Source organism: Peromyscus maniculatus, chromosome 22, assembly GCF_049852395.1.
Source record: "Peromyscus maniculatus bairdii isolate BWxNUB_F1_BW_parent chromosome 22, HU_Pman_BW_mat_3.1, whole genome shotgun sequence".
Lineage (NCBI taxonomy): Eukaryota > Metazoa > Chordata > Mammalia > Rodentia > Cricetidae > Peromyscus > Peromyscus maniculatus.
The window spans coordinates 6,285,215-6,307,755 of record NC_134873.1 but is presented as its reverse complement, the minus strand read 5'-3'; the positions used below and the strand labels follow the sequence as shown (position 1 = coordinate 6,307,755).

The window sequence follows — 22,541 nt, the reverse complement described above, 5'->3', positions numbered from 1 at the left end:
GTCAAATTTAAACCACCAGATAGATATTCACCAGGCATCAGCAATCACACCCAGGATTGCTCACACCTCTCTCAGCTGCACCTTGCTATCCAAAACACTAACACTTTCCAGCCTTCTGTGGTGGCACTGGACTATTATGCCACCATTTGTGAGGTGGAGGCAAAAGTTTAAGCCTGGTCTATGGAGCGCATCCCAAGACAACCAGGACTACACAAAGAAATTCTGTCTTGAAAAAAAAAAAAAAAAACAATGAACTAACCACCAAACAAAAAAAATCAAAAAACAAGAAAGTGTAAACCACTTTGGTCTATGACAACCAACATCAAACCATTAGGGTCCCCAAAGGGGAGGTGACCAAGGTAACAACCTGGGATGAGTTGCTAAAGATAGAAAGATTGGGATCAGCATGTTATGGGACCCAGGAAGCTCCAAGAGTAAGACTAGGGCCGGGCAGTGGTGGCACACGCCTTTAATCCCAGCACTCGGGAGACAGAGGCAGGTGGATTTCTGTGAGTTTGAGGCCAGCCTGGGCTACAGAGTGAGTTCCAGAAAAGGTGCAAAGCTACACAGAGAAACCCTGTCTCGAACTACCCCCAAATAAATAAATAAATAAACAAATAAATAAATAAATAAATAAAAAAGAAAGATTGGGATCAACATGTCTTGCATAAGCTGATGGCTCCTGTAGTCAAGTTCATTAAGATGTACAGCTCTGATACACTATTTGCAGGGGGGGCGGAATGGGGCAGTCAGGAGAAGGATAATTAATCCATATAGGCAAGAAGGACACAGGATACCCCAGACTGAGCACACAGTGGCCATGAGACTAATAACCACAGCCTCTCAGGCTGAGGATATTAGTTCTGATTCCTTCAAGATGTTCACTCAAGCATCTGACCAGACCTTGTCAAGTCAGGACACAGAACCACTGTTTCCTTGGAGCTTTCTTCAGGGCATCTGAGAAAGCTTTGGATTGACCTGGCTCCCAAAAGGCCCATCTTCAACTTAAACAAACAAAAACACACATGAAATTGGAAACATAATATCAATGCATGGAAAGGCAGGGCTTAGGAAGAAAGACTAGTAGAGATTAGAGGTAAAACCCACATGACAGAGAACAAGAAAATGCTAATGATACTAGAGGGAATATGATAGTAATAACAGCTACAGTATTTTGAAAAATAATGCCGACTCAAATTCCTAATCTCCCACATGAATTTAAAGCTGAGAGTGGAGGTGCAGTCCTGGAAAACCACCACATGGAATGTTGAGGCAGGAGCGTCATGAGTTTAAGGCCTGGCATGGCTACAGCCTGAGTTGACAAAATACTTGGGCAACTTAAATGGACCCTGCCCCCAAATAACTTTTCGTTTAAGCCCCAGTCGGCAGATCCTTGTCAAGCATGGGAGGGGCTCTAAAATGAGTACCCAGTATTCTCTACCCCCAAAATGAAAATAGACCAACTACAACCGATACACTGGAATGGGTGGGTTAGAAGGGAGTGCTCTGACAGGAACCAGCTGGTCGGCTGAGTGAGTAAAGATACCGTAACCAATCTGAGGGCCTGACATCAATACTCAGGAGAGACACCACGCCTCCAACTTGTCATTGGATGTTCACACATGTGCTGTGGCATGTGTGTCTACACATCTCAATGGCCCAAATTCGGAATTTTTAAAAAGAAAACTGGAAAACGAAAAAGCACCAAAATGTATACATCCAGGAAAATAGCTAGCAATGCGTTAGTACAACCACTGACCAAAACAGAACTCCTATCAGCACACTGCAAGGGTGGCAACAGGAAGCAAAACCTTCACAGTTTACTACCAAGTTACCAAGTTATCTCTGCAGAACTGCCTTAGGGGAAAATGGGAACAACTGAGGAGTTTTTTATGGAAATACTCATCTTCTGGTCACTTTTCTTTAAACAACTAACTCTACTCCGAGATAGCAAAGAAAAGAAAAACAGAAAGCAATTTGTAATAAAATGAATAAGAATCATGAATACAGGATCTGTCAAATCAACCCCTTAGCAGGATGCACCAAGGCCTGTCTCTGTGTATGGACTTTGTCTGAGGTCTGCTCAGACAGTGCTTACACAGCATCCAGACTGAAGACTGAGTCTCCTCTACTGCCATCAGCTCATTGCTGAGCACTTTTGTGGCAGGAACAGTTTATTGTGGGTACATCTCACCTCTGAAGATCTGGAACCTCAAGAGTGGGCTGTTCAACACACATCTGGGCAGTGGCTTTCCCCCAGGGGCTATGGTGCTGGATATCATGTATGACTCCTCCACACTGCTATCCTATGTCACTTACATGTGCTACAAGAATTTCCACACAGCTGCAGCATAGATGACAACCACCCATGGTCAACCTCCTCCTGTGGTGTTGCACAGATGTGGGACAGCTACCAGAGTTTGCCTACATGCCTTTCATCTGACAGACCTCACTCTGCAGTCCTGAGACTCACCACCAAGCATTGTCGCCATGCTGCAATGTATTACAGTCTCCCCATCCTGGACTGTCAAAACCCAGGACAGGCCACCCCTTCCTGAGGACTATGCAGATAAGTCACTCAAAGACATCTCTTGCCCGGCAGGTGAAGTGATACCTTGCTCCTTTCCCCAGCCCTGCTGTGCACCCAGGCTTGTTTCTTTGACGTGTGAGGAAAAAAAAAAGTAGTGAGTAATAGAAAGAAGTCTTTTTTAAACTTCATTATATTAGTACAGGTACTTTGCCTGTAATGCATGTCTGTCGTCCATGTCTGTGAAGGGCCTTGGAGGTCAGAAGAGGCTTTGTGGATCCCTTGGAACTGGAATTACAAATAATTGGTGGCCACCATTTAGATGCTGGGAATTGAACCCAATGCTCTGGAAGAACAACCAGTACTTTTAAGTGTGGAGCCATCACTCCAGTCCTGGAAGAAGTAAGTTTTCAAAACAGCCTGCAGTGAAATGTTTAGACCTAACTTTGACTCTCAAGTTCCTGAGAATAAAAATACAGCATTAAGTATCTGAATAAAAGGCTGGAGAGATGATTCATTGTGTTCAGAGCACTGGCTGTTTGTACAGGGGACCAAATTTTAGTTCCTTGCATCCACGTGGCATATCAAAACTATAATTGCAGTCCCAGACACTCTCTTCTAGCTTCTTCAGGGCACTGTATACATGTGGTACACAAACATACACATAGGAAAAATTCCTATCCACATAAACAAAACTCTTAAGAAGAACACAGTATCACTTCTGCATCCATGGTACAGGGATATACATCCAAACTCATCACAAAGCCTAAGTTACAGAAGGAATGCTAGGTCAACCTGTCTCACTTTAAAAATACTGTTTATCAGTTTGTGTAAAGTGAGTAGGGGAGGGGGAAGGATGTGCATACTACAGTGTTTTGAGAGATCAAAAGACAACTTTGTGGAGTCTCTCCTTGCAGCTTTTAGGTTGGCTTTGGGGACTGAATTCAGGTGGTCATTTCTTCATATGCCCACCAACACCTTTGCTCGTGGAACCATCTCCTTGGGCCAGCCCATCCAATTTAATGTGCGCTGTTTTGTTTGTTGTTTGGTTTTGTTGTTGGGACAGTACCACAATATGTATTCCAGCTGGCCTAAAACTCACCATTAGACCATGGTGGCTCAGAACTCAGGAATCTGTCCATCTCTGCCTCCAGAGTGCTGGGATTAAACGGATGCTGTTAAAATCACTGGGCTGGTTACTTGAAGATGCTGTCCTAGATCTGTCAACACCACAGGCACAGCACAGTTGCTCAGCTGTGCCTGTGACATGTGGGGAGGTGGGGAAGCAAGCGGCTATTTCTACCCTCAATGTTCAGAAGCCAGTGAGCAGTAAGAATGGGGTATAGCACGACATTTTGCAGAGCCAGGGTGAGGTGGCACTGGGGTTTAGCTTTGATGCTGTTGGCAAGACCCCAGTGTCAGACCTCAAGGGTTAACCCAAGGGTTGCACGGTAAGTGTTTTAGCAAGAGTTGGAGTTGGAGGAGTAGAAATTAGGTGTTCTAGGAAGTATTCTGGGGTGCCAGGAAAATACAAGCAACTCTCCATCCTTTTTCACCTTCTAGGTCCAGAAGCCAGGAAGGATAAGGCTTAACTCTTGGTCATGTGGCTAATCAGGATGGTGCAGATATGATTTTAGGCCAAGGGCCTCATGCGTGATGTCTGTAACCTCACCAGAAACGTGCAGAACCACTCAGACAGGCTTTGGGCAGTTCCATCGTAGTAGTCCATGTCCTAAATTATGGACCACATTTACTTGCCTTGAGTTTGACTGTACTTCCAAAACTGGTGAAGGAAGGCCTGTGGTAGTCGTATTAGGGGTGGAAGGCCCTCTGCGACTCAACATTTTCATCTACCCAACTGCACATGGCCTTAGAGGTGAAAATTAGGTAGGAGGGGGCAACTGGCACTAGGTACTATGACACAAATAAACCTTGTTAATCAAAAACAAAACAAAAAAAAACCATGGGCTATATATAAATAAAGGGATTTACATGATTAACTCAACACTGTGGTATTCTTAATCAAAAGTGGCCACAAGTAAAATCTGAACTGAGAGGGTGGCATTAAGATGCTGGTACCCACTTTCTTGGTATGTTAGAGTCACCAGAAGCTATTTCAAGGTTGGAATCTGGAACATTCCAGGATTAGATTTGTGTTTGGAAAACCCTAAGAATTGACTAGGAGTTGGAATGTGTCAAAAGTAAAACCAGACTCTGGGTAAAATGATTAAGACAGATCTTAGTATACCATTGACATGGGAGAAAGAATCCAGTGGGACTGATCTTGGCCTGGAACTGTAGAGGTGACTGCCTAGGAGAACTGAGAGCATTATGTGGGTGTGAGAAGCAAGTAAAGTCAATGAAATGAAAATATATGAAAGGGTGGTTATCGGATGATAGGCTTGCTGTCCTCAGACTTGATGTTCCTACTCAGCTCCTGAAGGCTGGGAATTCTCACTTTGTTTGGTCCCAGGACCCACATAGTGGAAAGAGATAACCAACTCACATAAGTTGTTATCTGGGATCCACACAAGAACCATGACATGGACATACCCATCTCCATACAAGCTAGTAAACAAATACATGTCATTTAAAAATTAAAATGTATCTAGATTCTCATAAAGAAAGCCACCAATCCCCTCTAACTTGGCAAGGATCCTGCCCCAGTTTCCTTCACCACTGCAGAGATAGAAAGTGTGCTCCACATTACCCTCACCCCATCTTACACTTGAGCTTGTATGCTCCATACTCTCCCACCTCTACCTTACAATTTAGCTTGATTGTCATCTGCCTCGTTCAAGGCACCCAATTCCTGACACAGATACTCAAGAAAACAGAAATCTAGTTCATCAAGTAACATGTAGCTATTTCAGTGGTACTATTGGGTGGAACACTCCTCCTATTAGAGACCACTGTCTAATTGTATTGTGTTTACATCATCATAGGTAGTGTAAATATATTATTTTTTTCCTGTGAAATACTCTTTAGATATATTTAAAATTTTGATAAGTCAAAAATAAAGGAGTATGACAGAATAATGCATGATAAAGCATTTTATTATTAATTTTGAATTTGTACAAGTAATATGAGAGAGGGAGATTTGTGTGTTTATAGCCTTTTGTCTCAGAATTGATTTGCAATCCCAGTACTTGGAGGCTGAGACAGGAAGACTAAGTTCAAAGTCAGTCTAGGCTACATGGATGAAATAGTTCCTGGGCAGCTTGAGCTACAAAGATATTTCAAAGCATATTTCTGAAAGACATGGGGTCTTTTAAAAAGATAATAGTGGACCAGTGATTTGGCTTAGTAGATACACATGCTTGGCATACCAGTCCAATCCAGAGGACATGAGTTTGAACCCAGGTATAAATGTGAAGGTGGAAGGAGAGAATAACTTCAGAACCTCCCAAACACATTGCCCTGATGCCTGACAGTGCTCAAGGAACTAGGGAATAAGCTCAGTGCTATAAGCTCTCACAGCCCCCTTGCCTCAGTCTCTCTTGCAGACCACAAGAATATGTTATAGAGATTCAGCTGGATATTAAAGCTGTACCTAGAAATTTCAAGGTATTTTCCTAGAGGAAGCCATTTATCATGGAATATTTGATGTTATTCAGTTTTTAATATTCAGCTGTTTTCTGCTTTGAAATTCTTGGGGGCCCATATACTACTAGACCATATTGGCAAACAGTGTAAGCTTCTCAGATACTTATTCCTCTAGGTAATTAACTTCCCTACAGAGCCTAGGAGACAAACAGGCTGCAGATGCATAGCTTTGCTTCCTGTGCACATGAAGCCTTCAGGCCTCGTGGCATTCCAGAGCTACTGACTCAGAATACAGGAGGTTTTCACATATCCAGGTGGAGTAATTCCTAGCCACACAGAATCACATGGCCAGGAGAGAAAGAACAAGACAGTTTTTCTGTAAATAGTAGACAGAGCTGCATGGCCAGAGAGAAGACAGAGAAGCAGAGACTTTGTAGACAGTAAGGCAGATCTCTTGTAGAGTTTATCAGGGCCAGGAATAAGGAGCTAGGAAGGATAGATGGAAGACAAAGGAACAGAGGACAAAGATGAGACCAAGAGCATAAGGCTTAGTTATTACTAGGGCTATGAGGGGACAGAAAAAGTAGGAACAGAGAGAAACTGAGACTCCGGATGGAACTGAAGCTATATAGATAGAATTATGGTGGGAGACGAATAAAGAAGTTGGACAAAAGAGCTCTGTGTATCTAGATTCATTCCCCTGCCATTGGCAGCATCTCTTCTGGGCCCTGGGAAGGAAATTAAGAGGCTAGACCTCAAAATTCTGATAAGTCTCCCCAACTTCTGGAATGAGATGCATGCATCGGGAGACTTCTGGCTGAAAAAAAATTTATTAAGCTCCAGGGAATTGAAAACAGTCACTCAACACAGAAAACTCCCTGCTACAGTATGGAAATTGCTCAGTCATCCCAGGGCCTTACATCCTATGTAATCCATGTGCTGTGTAATCACATAATTCGAGCACAGCACGATCACGTAATCTATGCACATGCCTGGCATATCTACATAAGCCCATACGCACATGTGCAAGGGGAGTACCTATAGAAGCAGGTTCCACCTATTCCTTCCCTCTCTTTCTGCATGGTCATTCCATAGGCCTATGAACACCCCATCTCTATTCCCTTAATAAACTCTTATGGGGGTTTTTGTTATACCTCATGGCTTTTCTCACACAATAAACAGCACCACTTAATAAATAACATTGTGTCACTTAATAAATAACACCAGTTCCTTGGAAACTTTCAGGATTTTGGCAGAATGTAAGTGATAACCCATTTCTGTCAATTGACATTCAGCCTCTTTAGAAGATAGCTCTTCCAGTCCCTATTCCTTAAAGTCCCCTTCCTTCAAATATCTGTCTTGGGCAAATGATCTCAGTGCACTGCCTGTGATTCAGTACAACTTTAATGAAGCCAAATACACTTTCCAGAGTTACATGTGCCATGACAGTAGTGATTCTAAGGAGGGAAGATGGGTCAGTAAGATAACACAAGCAGAGCATCCCAGGTGTCCTTGTAGAAGGGCACAGTGTGGAGAGCCCCCTTGGACTTCCAAGTAAAGGAGAGATGCCTAACAGCTAAGTAGTGTTGCTGGAGCAAAAAAGCCAATGCTGCTTCACTGATTGAGATGGAAACCACTTGAGGAAAAAGTGGGGAAGGAACAGGTGGGGGAGGAACAGGTGGGGCAGGAGTAAGGCAGGAAGCACATGGGGGGGAGCAGGTGAAGAGGGGAACAAGTGCAGTCTTGAGCACTGAGCTGAAGCAGACCCTTGATTTAGTTTTGGAATTGTGAATGTGGAGATGTCAGCCGCAGGTGCAAACAAGACACCTCCAGCACACAGAGGCAAACAATCTTTACTGCTAGGAAGTAACCCAGCTAGAGAGAAATGTTCAGCTGTTCTTACCAAGGTTTTCAGAAGAAAAGCCTGACCTAGGTAGACCCAGCAGGATAGGCTTTACTAAGGGTCTAGTATATACAAGATGGTCTAGCCATCATCTTGGCTGGGGTCAGAATAGGCAGGTCATGTGACTTCACCGCCATCTTTACTGGTGGCAGTGTGAGCAAGGCACCCGGTGCTCACGCCATTACTATGGAAGGAGGTTAGGGAATAGCCTCCTGCTGCACATTGTTTCGCCATTGTTTTATGGGTCGAGGAAAAGTCCTCTGGCTTTGTCCTGGAGTTCCTTCCTCCACAGCTGCTCAGGTGGGTAGAAGGAGGTCCAGTCAAGGACTGCTGTTTGTTCCTCCATGACCACTTGCTCATGTGGATGGGACCGGAGACATGTGCACTCCCCTCCGGGGCATCAGCGGAGCCACATGCTGGCTCACTGGCCTGGAGGTCCTCAGCTGCAACTACTGCAGGTGGGGACTGCATGCTCCTGTGCTGGAATGGGGTAGCAGCACTAATGCTTAAGATCTTAAATTTCAGATTTTGACATTGGTGCAATTCTGATACTATTTGGGTCACAAGTTCAGGATTTTAAAAAGATTTTAAATTGTCCTTGGATAATCATTACCTGATTTCCTACAATTTGGATTTCAATACTGATTGATAATGCTAGTTTATCTAAAACTTTTATGTCCTTCTATATATTTCTCTCTCTCCTGGTTTCCCTTTTCCCAATTACTAAGACCATGGGCCAAGAGGTTCCAAATAAGTTCATAAATTTTAAGTCTTGCATCTACCTAGTCTGCATCTGTTTCAGTGAGCTTCCACATAGCTAACTGACTTCAACCTGTGAAACATAGACCTGTTAAAGGCTGACGGTGGATCAGCCCAGCCAAATATAGTCATTCCCTGCCTCTACAGCTGGGTCAGACACTGACAAATACCCCAGTGCCTGAGTCCTGAACACCTGAGCCCCAGTTCAGCTTGAAGTAGCTATGGAGAATACATCGTCCTGTGCTCTCTGTTCCCAAGACAGGCTGGAGGAGTAGATTAGTAATTAAAAAAAAACTGGCACAGAGGACCAATTGGCTATCTAATGCCCATTGATATTTATTAATTGAAATGGTTCTGCAATAAGATAAGACACTTGACCTTCTTTATGCAGAACTAGGGAGATATTGTATGACCTTAAGAAATTATTATTTCTCACAGTATTATTATTATTATTATTATTATTATTATTATTATTATTATTATTTTGGTTTTTTGAGACAGGGTTTCTCTGTATAGCTTTGTGTCTATCCTGGAACTCACTCTGTGGCCCAGGCTAGCCTCGAACTCACAGGGTTCCACTTGGCTCTGCCTCCTGAGTGATGGGTTTAAAAGTGTGAGCCACTACCACCTGGCAAGAAATTATTATTTCTATATAAATCATTCATGATAGAGTTTCCAGTCCACCAAGAGGGTCTTTTTCCTTTTCTCAGAGGGTTCTTTTCTCAGAGTTGGGCTACACTCTGATTCACAAGCCCCCTTTTTCTTGTTCTCATTCGGCCTTGGGATTTTTCCCTGTCACTCTTCTTTGCCTTCTCAGGAGACAGCTTAAGAAATAATTATTTTTATATAAATCACCCAGGATTATAATCTGGCTGTATTCAAAGGTTAGCCCCCCTGTCCTTGCTAACTTCATTAGGCTATAACTAACTGGGAAACCTCTATATTCATATTTATGCTCTCAAAGTTATAAATACATCTAAGATTTTGTACCTCCCCCCCACCCCATCCTCAAACACCTGTAGAGATCTGAAAATATGGCATTTAATATAAAAGCTTTTTATGGCAAAGAAACATGTATGTCAGCCCCTGGCAGCAGCATCCAATATTGTCTCCAATTACAGACAGGTATGCCCCATTCACAGACCTCATGGTACAGGATAGACTGGTTTCAGTTATAACTCCATAGGTTTAAAGTTTTAATACTGATAAATGCAGCTTTGATAAACTGATAAAACAATGAGTATAAACAGTTCTTAAGAGTCCTTAAATTTCTATGGATTTTCAACCCTTTTGCTATGATGTAAATCTATTCTGTCTTACAGATACCTACAGATCCCTGGGAAAAGTCTTGCTACTGCATCAAAAAATCTGTTCTGATAAAAATTAACCATCTTCCAAGCCCATTTCTGACCCGCCTATTTTTTTTTTAAGTATATTTTGCAGTTTCCCACCTCCTGCCTGGGCTGTCCAGATATGTCAACCCCAGCACTAACTGGCAATAGCTCTGAGGATGCCAACCCCGAACTGAGGACGCCAACTGAGATGGATGCACCCCCACCTCCAGAGAAATGGCAGATGTGATGGCTCCTACAATCCTGAAGAACACATCCCTCAGTTCACTTCTGGTACCCCCTCTCCAGGACCAGGTGGGCACCTGCCCAGCAACTGGAACCTGGCTTTCCAAGATACCCCAATGAAGGACATACCTGCTCTCATGTCTCACTCATTAATGATAACAATCTATTTTTTTTCTTCTAGTAAGCTGCCCCCTCAGCACATTCAAAGGAACAGATGCCTGAGATTTTCACAGTGACACAGCTCACTCAAGGAACAGACACCTGAGATCTCCACGATGACAAATAACTGGATTCTTCTTCACTCACGCCTCCCACCATAAGTGGCTCCCGGTTTTCCCCCTCCCTACTTTGTTTGCCCTTCACCAGCTTGAAGTAGCCTCAAGAATTCAGCACCCTTGTTCTCCTACTTGCTTTCATAACTCACCTGTTCTTTATAATAATCAAAAAAAGGAGAAATGAGGACTGGAGAGATGGCTCAGTGGCTAAGAGTACTGGCTGTTCTTCCAGAGGACCTGGGTTCAATTCCCAGCTCCACATGGCAGCTTACAACTGTCTATAACTCCAGTTCTAGAGGATCCTACACCCTCACACAGACAATACATCAATGCACATAAAATAAATAAATCATCAAAAATGGAGAAATGTTAATATTCTAACCTGCCCCTTGGGGCCACCCTGTGCCCTGATGTAAAAGCCTATTCTTAATGGGAAGCTCCTCCTCTTCCTTCTCCCCCTTTCTGCTTTCCTCCCATGAGGTGCAAACCTCTCAAACCCCTTGCCATTCTCTCTCAACTCTCTTTCCTTTTTCTCTCCCCACTTCCCCTCCTCTACCAAATAAAACTCTTCACTGAGCACTGTCTGCATGGTATCTCTGTCTCTCACCCACAGTGGAGCAACTGGACTCTACCTGCCAGGACCTCCCACATACCTCTAGCTTACAATATCATAACAGAACCTACCAGCAATAAGGCCTTGAACTGACTGTTTATGAATCTGACTGTGAGATGGGATGTTCGGATAGTTAGTGAAGAAAGATCTGGACAGCACAGAGGGGTGGGTTTTTTTGTTGTTGTATTTTTTTTTTTTTTTTTTGCAAAGTGGAGGGAGGGATGTCTGATTATCTTAGGGTTTCTATGGCTGCAATAAACACCATGACCAAAAGCAACGTGGATAAGAAAGGGTTTATTTGGCTTACACTTCCACACCATAGTCCATCATTGAAGAAAGTCAGGACAGGAACTCAAGCAGGGCAGAATCCTGGAGGTAGGAGCTGATGAAGGGGTGATGGAGGGTTGCTGCTGACTGCCTTGCTCTGTGTGATTGCTCAGCCTGCTTTCTTATGGAGCCAAGGATCACCAGTCTAGGGATGACACCACCCATAATGGGCTGGTCCCTCCCCATCAATGAAAAATTAAGTAAATGCCCTTACAGGCTTGTCTACAGCCTGATCTTATGGAAGCATTTCCTCAATTGAGCCTTCCTCCTCTTAGACGACTCTAGCTTGTGTCAAGTTGACATAAAACTCTCTAGCACAGTGATGATTTGCCTTAATTCGATTAAATGGGAACCTGGATGAGTGACCTCTGAAGTGGGGAAGAACAGAAAGGAACTGCCAGAACCTAAGTCCTGCTGGATTTAACTTCTGGGGCTAGAGGAGTATACATATATATTCTGTTTTAAGTACTTCTGCTTGATTAGGAAGTCTTTACCCAAACTCTTCAAGAGACTTTTAAACAGTATATCAAGCTGACCAGGTGGCACATGCCTATAATCAAGCATCTTGACTAACCGGGGCTATACTGGGAGGTGCAGGAGATCTGGGACAACAAAAAGGAATTCTGTCTCAAACAAAATGTTTCTGTAAGGTGCTATAATGGAACCCAGAGCTTTATATATGCTAGGTCAAGTGCTCTATATCTGACCTACATCCTCAGACCCTGGTTTCCATGCTTGACGACTGAAGTATTCTTGTGGGCCGCAAGAATATACTATAGAGATTCAGCTGTGTATTAAAGCTATACTTTGACTGGCCAAGGGTCTGTCAAAAGTCAAGTCATTATATTTATTTATATATAATATAAATAATATATAATATATAATAAATATTATATATAATAATATATAATAAATATATATATTTATAATAAATGACTTGACTTTTGACAGACCCTGGAGAACATAACAACAGACACAGAGGAAATCTAGAGAATCATAAGGACATACTTTAAAACTGTACTCAGCCAAATTAGAAAATCTAAAACAAATGGATAATTTTCCCTATAGGTACCACTTGCTAAAGTTAAATAAAGATCAGATAAACAACTTAAATAGACCTATAACCCCTAAGGAAATAGATTAAAAGTCTCATACTAAAGAAACCACCCAGGGCTAGACTGTTTTACCACAGAATTCTACCAGACTGTTAAAGAAGAGTTATTACCAATACTACTGTACTCAAATTATCCATAAAATATAAACTGAAAGAATACTGCCTGTCTTAGTTAGGGTTTCTATTGCTGCAACAAAACATCATGACCAAAAAGCAAGTTGGGGAGCAAAGGGTTTATTTCATTTACACTTCCATATTGCTGATCACTACCAAAGGAAGTCAGAACAGGAACTAAAACAGGGCAGGATCCTGGAGGCAGAAGCTGATGCAGAGGCCAAGGAAGGGTGTTGCCTACTGACTTGCTTCCCCTGGCTAACTCAGCCTGCTTTCTCATAGAAACCACCAGCTTAGAAATGGCACCCACAGTGGACTGAGCCCTGCCCTAATGATCACTAATAGAAGAAAAGTCTTACAGCTGTATCTCATGAAGGCATTTCTTCAACTAAGGCTCCTTCCTCTCTGATGACTCTAGCTTGTGTCAAGTTGACACACAAAACTTGATGGGAGCCATAAGCCTAAGTGACCCTTGACACACATGCTGCCATATTTGGACTTCTCTCCTCTTTTCTTAGATCTAGGCCTTGCTTAAGTCTCCATAGCACCAGAAACCTCTTCTCACAGATACCAGAACCTCTTCTCAGATATCAGGTGAATGAGCTGCAGTTAAGCAATTAGGCAGTTAGACAAGGGTAGATAGATAACCTTCAGAGCAACATTTCCTGCTGGCTGAACAGCCCATAATTAAGTCCCTTCCTGCTCTCAACCCCCTTTGCCTACCTATATATGCCTTGAGAGAAAAATAAAATTTTGGAGCTTGATCAGACGTCCTGTCTTGCTCTCATTCTTCATGTCTCTTGTTCCTCTCATTCGCCGGCCCTCCCTTTAGGTCCCCGTTGAAGACCCCGCTGGCCGGGCAAAAACTAGCCAGTAGAGTACCAAATACATTTTATGAGGCCATTGTTACCCTGAAATCCAAACCATCTAAAGAACCAACAAAGAAAGAAAATTATAGACCAATTTCCCTTATAAACATAGATGTAAAACTTGTCAATAAAAGATCAAAAACAAAATCCAAGAACACATCAGGAAGATCATCCACCATGTAGGCTTTATCTAAGAGAAGCAGGGATGGATTAATATACAAATATTAAGAAATATAATTTACCATATAAACAAAGAGAAAGGAAAAAATTTACATGATCATCTCATTAAATGAAGAAAAGGCCTTTGAAAAAATCCAACACCCACTTCATGATAAAAGTCGTGCAGAGATAAGAGATACAAGGAACATACCTAAACAAAATAAAGGCAATTTTTCAGCAAACCTACAGCCATCATCAAATTAAATGGTGAAAAACACAAAACTGTTCATCTAAAATCAGGAACAAGACAAGGTTGCCCACTCTCACCATATCTATTCAATATAGAACTGGAAGTCTTAAACAAAGCAATAAGACAACTGAAGGGGATCAAGAGAATAAAAAGTGGAAAGGAAGAAATCAAAGTGTTTTTATGCAGATGATGCAATAGTATACATAAGTAACCATAAAAATTCCACAGGGGAACTACTAAAGCTGATAAATACTTTCAGCAAAGTGGTTGGATACACAATTAACTCACAAAAAATCAGTAGCTCTCCTATGTACAAATGACAATAGAACTGAGGAAGAAAACAGGGAAAGAACACCTTTCAAAATAGCCTTAACTTATATAAAATATCTTGGGGTAAACACTAACCAAGCAAGTGAATGACTTATGATAAAAACTTCAAGTCTTTGAAGAAAGAACCTGAAGAAGATATGAGAAAATAGAAAGACTTCCCATAGACATGAATCTGTAGGAATAACCTAATAAAAATGGCAATACTACCAAAAGCAATCTATAGATTCAATGCAATCCCCATCAAAATCCCAACACAATTCTTTACAGACCCTGAAAAGACAATTCTCAACTTAAAATGGAAAAACAAAACACCCAGGATAGCTAAAGCAATTCTGAATAAAAGAACTGCTAAAGGTCTCACCATTCCAGACTGCAAGTTGTACTAGAAAGGCATAGTAATAGCATTAAAACATAGTATTAGTATAAAAACAGACACATCAATCAAATGAACTGAGACCCAGGCATGAACACACACTCCTCTGGACACCTGGGTTATGATAAAGATATCAGAAATACACACTGGAGAAAAGACAGCTTCATCAACAAATGGTGCTGGTCAAACTGGGTGTCTGCATGTAGAAGAATGCAAATTTATCTATACTCATCATCCTGCACAGAACTCAAGTCCACATGTATAAGAGACTGTATGACCCTGCTCTGTGAAAAATGTTAGCTGCTGAGTGCTGAATGCTGACACACAAGCCACAGCCAAACACGCATCGTCTCAATCCTCTTAGCAGAGTAAAGAGAGACAACTAGGTTTGCACTTACCAACATGAGAGATTGCCCAATTGGAACTTTCAATGTTTCAAGATAAGATCTCCAAATTGTACACCCAACAATTTAGTTTTCCTTCATTCATATGGTATGAATTAATGCATACTGGGAAAGTACACAGAAAGGCACTCACCTTGCCTACAATCAGAGCCTTCATTATAACACAGACACCTGCAGGATAATGACTTTGATAACCTCTAATCTAGCTATAGTGTAGCCTGTTTCCCCTGCAGTGTACATAATAAACCATTCTTTCTATTCTGCTCTCAATGGAGAAGCCATGCTCCACACACAAATACTTTTTCCTGTTAGTGCAATGGACAGCCCACTCTGTGATTCAAATGTGTACTTTTAGGAGTGTGCGGTGCTACAAATCTTTAATCAAGAATTTAGAAGGTTGAGGCAGGAAGACAGTAGGGTCAATTCCCTATGGACCAAAACACTGGGATCAAGGCAAAGAGAGTCAACATAACAAACCTTGTCTCAAACTATTTTCCTGGAAGCTTGAAGGCACAACTGTTCTGGAATTAATATGCCTTCCCAACAAGAAATTGTGCCACACACTTAGAGATTAATTGAGAAAAGTTTCTTCAGTAGTTACACGCCTCCAGCTCTACCTAACACACAAAAGAGGAGCTGGCCAGGAACAGATTTGCTAACTCAGATACACCATAGGCTTATGCACTCCACATATGTTGTCAACCTAGAGGAATGCTGTTTACTGCCCTTTTGCTATCATGGCTTGCTCAGTTTGATTACTTATACACTTGGAATAATAACCTGCCCAGGGTAGCACCACTACAGTGGGATGGACCCTACTACATAAATCAAGAAAATACCCTATAGATTTGCCAACAGGCCAGTCTGACTCTAGCTTGTGTCAAGTTGACAAAATCTAACCAGCACACCTACCAAGTCATATTCCAAACCCCAAAGACAGATTGTTAAGCAAACCTCAACTCTCTTAACACTTGCTTTTCTGCTACAAGCCACAAAAATATACAAAGTAGGATTTCAGCTGATTATGACAAAGCTAATACCTGGAAGAAGCCAAGGGCCTTCCAGAGGTCAAGGTGAATCTCAGGGAGCCTTGGTGATATTTGGCTTTTGATTATCAGCCATTTCCTGCTATGAGTTTCTTGTGTGCTATTGTAGCTTTTCCATAATTTATTGGGCACAATTTCCCCTCTACTAAGGGAATATTTAGATAACCTCGTGCACTGACAGCTATGCAGAGCCAGAACCCCAGTTCAAGCCTCCCGGTAATTATCACCATTAGCAGCATCCGGCCAGGTCTATCCCCAGATGGAAGAAAATACCTTATCAGAGATACCTCTGTACTCTCTACGAACAGGCTTAAGCATCCAGACTACCCATTTGAGAAGGCCTGATGGATGTGCCAATTAAGCTTAACTACCTCCTTTCTCAAATCTTTCCTCCAGTTCCAGATCTCCCTTTAACTATCACCAGAGGCATCTAGCTGTACACAGGTTGCCCAATGACCAAGCACACATTCCCCTGCAGAAAAATGGCAGATAGCTTGGACAGATAGGAGACACAGGAAAAAAGAAGGCAGTTTTATTTTCTCCCAATTGACCTAGCAACTTATAGATTCTTAACATTTTCTACCAATCACGTTTAAGATTATAGCTGAGCACATAAGATCCTGCTTCTTAGATATTACCCAAATTTAGCCTTTAGTTAATTCATTTCCCCATTGGTCACTTCCCTTTTGGGCTGCAAATGATAATTAACAATTACTGCCCCTCTATGTGATTCTTATCACCCCTCCGTTTGATCCTGTAAAGCCTGGCTTTGCACTGTCAAGGGATTACTACTTGTAAGTGTATATATACCGGGACTCCCAGGGCACGGGAGGACAAAGAAGAAGATTTGGAAGAATAAATGACTGGACTAAGAGCTCTTTGTGCTGAGGTTCTATTTCCCAAAAATAGTTCTTGCCATTTGTAGTTTTCTTTCCTGGCCCCCTGGGATGTATAATTTTAAGGCTAGTCCCTCTTATATTATACAAGACTTTTCGGCATATACTTGTGCACATACACACATAAAGTTGTTAAGTTTAGGACTAGAAAGATGGCTCAGCAGTTACCACAACTTGTTGCTCTTGTAGAAGTCCCGGATTTGGTTCCCAACACTAACATGGAGGATCTGATGTCTCCTTTTATCTTCTGTGAGCACAAAACACATATGTGGTGAACATACATACATGCAAGCAAATCACTCACACACACGAAATAAAATACAGAAAAATTAAAAACATATACCTTCATATTTTATGTCATCGGAGGTAAATAAGCCAGAAATACACAGAAATGTGAAAAATATCTGTAGCCAAAATGTTAACTTTATAATTAAAAGAATTAAGGAACTGGATCAAAGGAGAGAAATTCCATGATTGTAGACAGGAAGCCTCAATATTATTTCAGTACAGAACTTGAGCTATAAACTCACCAACAGTCCAATACAAAGGTCTAACAATTTTTGCTATCAACAGAAAACTGATGAGAGAAGGTCATCATGAATGAAAAACTGGTCAACACAAGATTGAGTAAACAACACACACAGTAACATGATCTGACTTCAAAACTCATACAACTTCAAAACTCATACAACTGCAATAAAGACAGTACTACCTGGGGAACAATAAAGAAACCAAGAGAGCATGAGAGCAAAGTTAGAAATAAAAAGCACAATTACTATAGAGCAAAATGTGTCTGTCACATTAGGCCAGGAAACCCAGTGAGTATGGCATGACTGACACACGTGAATGGACGGACTACCCTGGCATCCGCATGCAAATGGGTTAATGACACAGACTTTATGCCCTGCAAAGAACTAACTGCACGCCGATCCTACACCTGAATGTTCAGGGCCAAGTGCAGAACTTCTAGAAGACGCTAGAGTGACCAGTGAGTGCTCAGTGAGGTAGCGAATCCGCCTTCTGTGGGGACGGTAAAAACAGCGCACGCGCGTGCACTGCATGGTGACGTCACAATAAGAAACTATTCACGCACAGCACTCATATCCCGGTGTTCTGTGCAGTCGCTGCTGCAGCCGCTGCCGCAGGTTGTTCAGAGGCCGCAGGATCTGGGAGTTGCAGGGACAGCAGACAGTTCCAGGAACTTACGGACCTCACAGGGCACCGCCTCCGCCAGTTCCGCCGGTTCCCACAGCCCCGGGACCCCACACCGGCTCCCTCGGCTCCTCCCCACATGGGGACCGCGGGCCCGTGCTCACCATGGCGGATTCCGAGCTGCCCAGCTCTCCTCACAGATCCCGGGAGCCGGTCACAGCGCAGCACACGGAACCACAGAGCCTCCCACAGTCTTGGAGCCGGCGAGCATGCAGCATGATGGACCGGAAATGCCCTCCCTTATTCTGACTAGCAGCCAAACTGGAAGCCGTGATTGGCTAGTGCGTCCTAAGTGACAGGCGCACCCCCGACCCCCCCGACCCCCAGCGACTGTGTTTTGAAGGGACGCAGCACAGTGGTTCCCAGCCACGATGACCACTCCAAGTACAGAACTGTCCCAGATCTGCAGAATTGGTATTACAGCAGAACTTGCACCTGGGACTGGAAGGTCGTCCCTGCACTATTCATGGAATAAGGAGGCATTTCTTCTTCCTCCTGGGTACAGGTTATTATATCTCAAATCCACTACAAAAGGCTGAGGTGCCTATTTAAGGTACTAAAACAGACACTGACTGCCAAGTTCTCCCTGCATCCCTCAGTCTCTACCTGTTACAGGGTATGGCTTGCATCCCTACCCTACCCTGAACTAGTCCAGCACAGGGGCTGAACTGCCCTTCCCTATATAATCCAATCATTTTGGTTACTCTCTCTCTCTCTCTCTCTCTCTCTCTCTCTCTCTCTCTCTCTCTCTCTCTCTCTCTCTCTCTCTCTCTCTCTCTCTCTCCTCTCTCTCTCTCTCTCTCTCCTCTCTTCTCCTCTCCTCTCCCTCCCCTCCCTCCCTCTCTCTTTCCTTTTAAATTTCAAGTACTGGGAGTTAGTTTCAGGTCCTGGAAAGTCATCTGCACTGAGCTAACACCATAAGCACAGTTTGATTTTTATATAGCTTTCTTCAGTTGTCCAGGCTAACCTTGAATTTGTTATTCTCACCCTTCAGCCTCCTAAATACCTAGGTTGGTGGGCAAATGCCTTTATGCTGAGATAAGTTTCATTGTTTTACCCCAATTTAAAAAGATAGAGTGTTTAGGTGTTCGGGGGTGGGGGAGGAGAAGGAAATAGAGAAATAGAGAGGTAAAGACAGACTGTTGTTGAGAGAGTGGAGTCAGGAAGTAACTTTCTGGAGTTACTTTTCATCTATCATCTTGTGTCCCAGGATTGCATTTAGGTAAACAGGTTTGCATGGCAAGCTCTTTTTCACTGTGAGCCAAATCAGATCTTAAATTTGGTTCTTGTTAGAGGAATTGAAAGGATTAAACTGGACAAGGTAGGTGCCTTTGGTAGGCACTGCTGAGGAATGGTGCTAAGAGAACACAGCATATGCAACAGATCTAGTGTAAGAGGTTTATTGAGATGGGGGAAAGGGGAGAGAAAAGAGTGAAAGGCTGTCTCAGAGCAGCAGCGTGAGAGGGGCAGACAGAATAAACAAGAGAGCAAGAGAGGAGTAAGACGGTAGCGAGAGGAGCGAGTGAGGAACTGTAGCTCACAGAAAGTTTTAAGGGGTGCTCATATCACATAGAGAAGTATGAAGTTTGCCTCAGCTAGCAGCAGGAGATGAAGAAGCCATTGCTGCTGCCACCACCAAGGCAGGCTTGTGGGAGCTAACAGGAGTTAAACAGGGAAAGGAAGAGACAGTGAATGACTGCTAAGTTACTGTTAGATCACACAAAAAATGCCTTATACTACTGCAAATTGGGGTAATTATAGACAATGATAATGTACTTTTATGTTTCCAAAAGCTGCAGGAAAGCCTTTGGGAAGTTGTCAGCAGAAAGATGCCCTGCCTGCAGGGCTTCAATGGGTTCTCGACCTCCCTAAGGAGGGAATGTAGGGACAGGAGATACAAAGGAAAGACACCAAGTCTGGATTCTGATCAAGGTGCCGATTTATTTCTCTTCCACAAAGGTTTATATAGCTCCATGGGGGGGGGGGGCAAGAAGCTGTCATCTGCATAAGGTGGGGCAAACTAACAGGATGTTTGTATAGGATGTTTACAGGGTGAGAGGGTCAAGGGCTCTGACTCAATGTCCTGTTGCTACGCAACCTGACTGTAAGATGATCTAGTTCCCCATCTTATTGGGGGTCTGTATTTTTCCACTAACTAGAGATTCTGTCCTTGTCCCTGACAAAAAGAGACAAATGTTGCAATGATTGTGACCTGAGGTAAACATCAAATATGTTCACACGTTGAAATGTGACAAGGCTACTATTAATGTCCAGTTTGTATTAATTAAATTTAATTTCAATTAAAAATCTGACTCTTCTTTGTATGTAAGACGAATGGTCCTTAGGGTGACGAGTTATCACTCTAGTTTTCTCAGGTTTTCACTTAATTCTTAAAATATGCAGACTTCAGAGAGTCCCATCTCTAGTACCTAGGCTCTGAGACACAACCAGTCCCTGGGAACCCCTACTCATCACTGCCCCAGTTGCCAGCCAACTGGGAAGACACCTATGAGCAGGCTCCCCCACCAAAATACCCCATTGGACCCGTCAATCTACAAGACCTACCTGTAGCTAGAGTTTTTCTGCCTTGCCCACAGTCAGGATTAATCTTTGTCACCTGCCAGTCCCACAGCTGCTCAGACCCAACCAAGTAAACACAGAGACTTATATTGCTTACAAACTGTATGGCCATGGCAGGCTTCTTGCTAACTGTTCTTATAGCTTAAATTAATCCATTCCCTTAAATCTATACCCTGCCATGCAGCTCTTGGCTTACCGGCATCTTTTCATGCTGCTTGTCAGTGTGGCGGCTGGCAGTGACTCCTTCTGCCTTCCTGTTCTTTCTTTTCTCCTCTCTGTTAGTCCCGCCTATACTTCCTGCCTAGCCACAGGCCAATCAGTGTTTTAGTTATTGACCAATCAGAGTAACTTGGCATACAGACCATCCCACAGCACAGCCAAGTGCAGACTATCTCAGACACCTGCACTCAGGCCAGTGGTCCTAATCATCTTCTATGTGGACCTGCTGGGTAAAGCCACCAGGAACGTGAGAACGGGCTCCCACAGAACATACAGAACATCCCACAGCACCTACCCATCCCCCTGCAACCCAAGCAGCTTCCTGAGACACAGCATCCACCAGCTCTGATTGGACCAAGAGCCTGGATAGGACCAAGAGCAGCTCCCCGAGACACAATGCACCAGCTCCATTTAGACCAAGAGCTAAGATTGGGACCAGAGGGGTTTCCTGAGACACAGACACAGCAAGCACAGATTGGACCAAGAGCAGCTCACTCAGACACAGGCACATCTTCCACCTATTGGAGGAAGAGATGGGTGGACACAATGCAAAAATGCATACAACAACATAAAGAGCAATATAGCATCACCAGAAACTAGCACTTCTATAACAGCAAGACCTGAACAGCAAAATGTAGAAGAAGCAGAAGAAAATTACTTTAAAACTAACTTCATGAAGATGATAGAGGTCTTTAAAGAAGAAATGAAACATTCCTTTAAAAATTGAGGAAAAGACGAGCCGGGCGGTGGTGGCACACGCCTTTAATCCCAGCACTTGGGAGGCAGAGGCAGGCGGATCTCTGTGAGCTCGAGGCCAGCCTGGTCTCCAAAGCAAGTTCCAGGAAAGGCGCAAAGCTACACAGAGGAACCCTGTCTCGAAAAACGGGGGAAAAAATTGAGGAAAAGACAAAAAATTGGAAGAAATCAATAAATCCCTTAAAGAAAGCCAAGAAAACCATGAAAAAGCAACTAAACAGGTGAAGAAAACAGTTCAAGACTTGAAAATTGAAATAGAAACAATGAAGAAGATGCAAACCAAGGGAATGATGAAAATAGAAATTCTAACTAAATGGACAGGAACTACAGATGCAAGCACAAACAACAGAATACAATACATGGAAAAGAGAATCTCTGGCATAGAGGATACAATAGAGATAGATTCATCAGTCAAAGAAAACATCAAAGCCAAAAAGTCATAACAAAATGTCCAGGAAATCTGGGACACCATGAAAAGGCCAATTCTAAGAATAATAGGGAGGGTAGAAGGAGAAGAATACCAACTCAAAGGCACAGAAAATATATTCAGCAAAATCATGGAAGAAAACTTTCCCAACTTCAAGAATGAAATACCTATGAAGATACAAGAAGTTTACAGAACACTAAATAGACTAGACCCCCCCAAAAAAGTCCTCTCACCACATAATTAAACCACTAAGCATACAGAATAA

The 22,541-nt window shown here is 42.8% G+C and overlaps 1 protein-coding gene and 1 non-coding gene across 4 annotated transcripts in view; one reads left to right on the top strand and one right to left on the bottom strand.

Moving 5' to 3' along the window:
- LOC102903906 (uncharacterized) overlaps positions 1 to 18,549 on the bottom strand; it is a 40,608-nt gene extending 22,059 nt beyond the window's left edge. For 2 of the 3 annotated variants that reach the window (XM_015991025.3, XM_042269799.2), the window contains exon 1: positions 18,399 to 18,549. In XM_015991025.3, coding sequence (XP_015846511.2) covers positions 18,399 to 18,401 — 3 coding nt within the window. In that variant the 5' untranslated portion in view covers positions 18,402 to 18,549. The remainder of the gene's footprint in view (positions 1 to 18,398) is intronic. The other variant, XM_042269800.2, reaches the window with a different exon arrangement.
- LOC143270329 (small nucleolar RNA SNORA43) lies at positions 3,736 to 3,883 on the top strand. The gene has a single exon (XR_013047472.1). It is a non-coding gene; the product is annotated as a small nucleolar RNA SNORA43 (small nucleolar RNA).
- Positions 18,550 to 22,541: the final 3,992 nt, after the last annotated feature.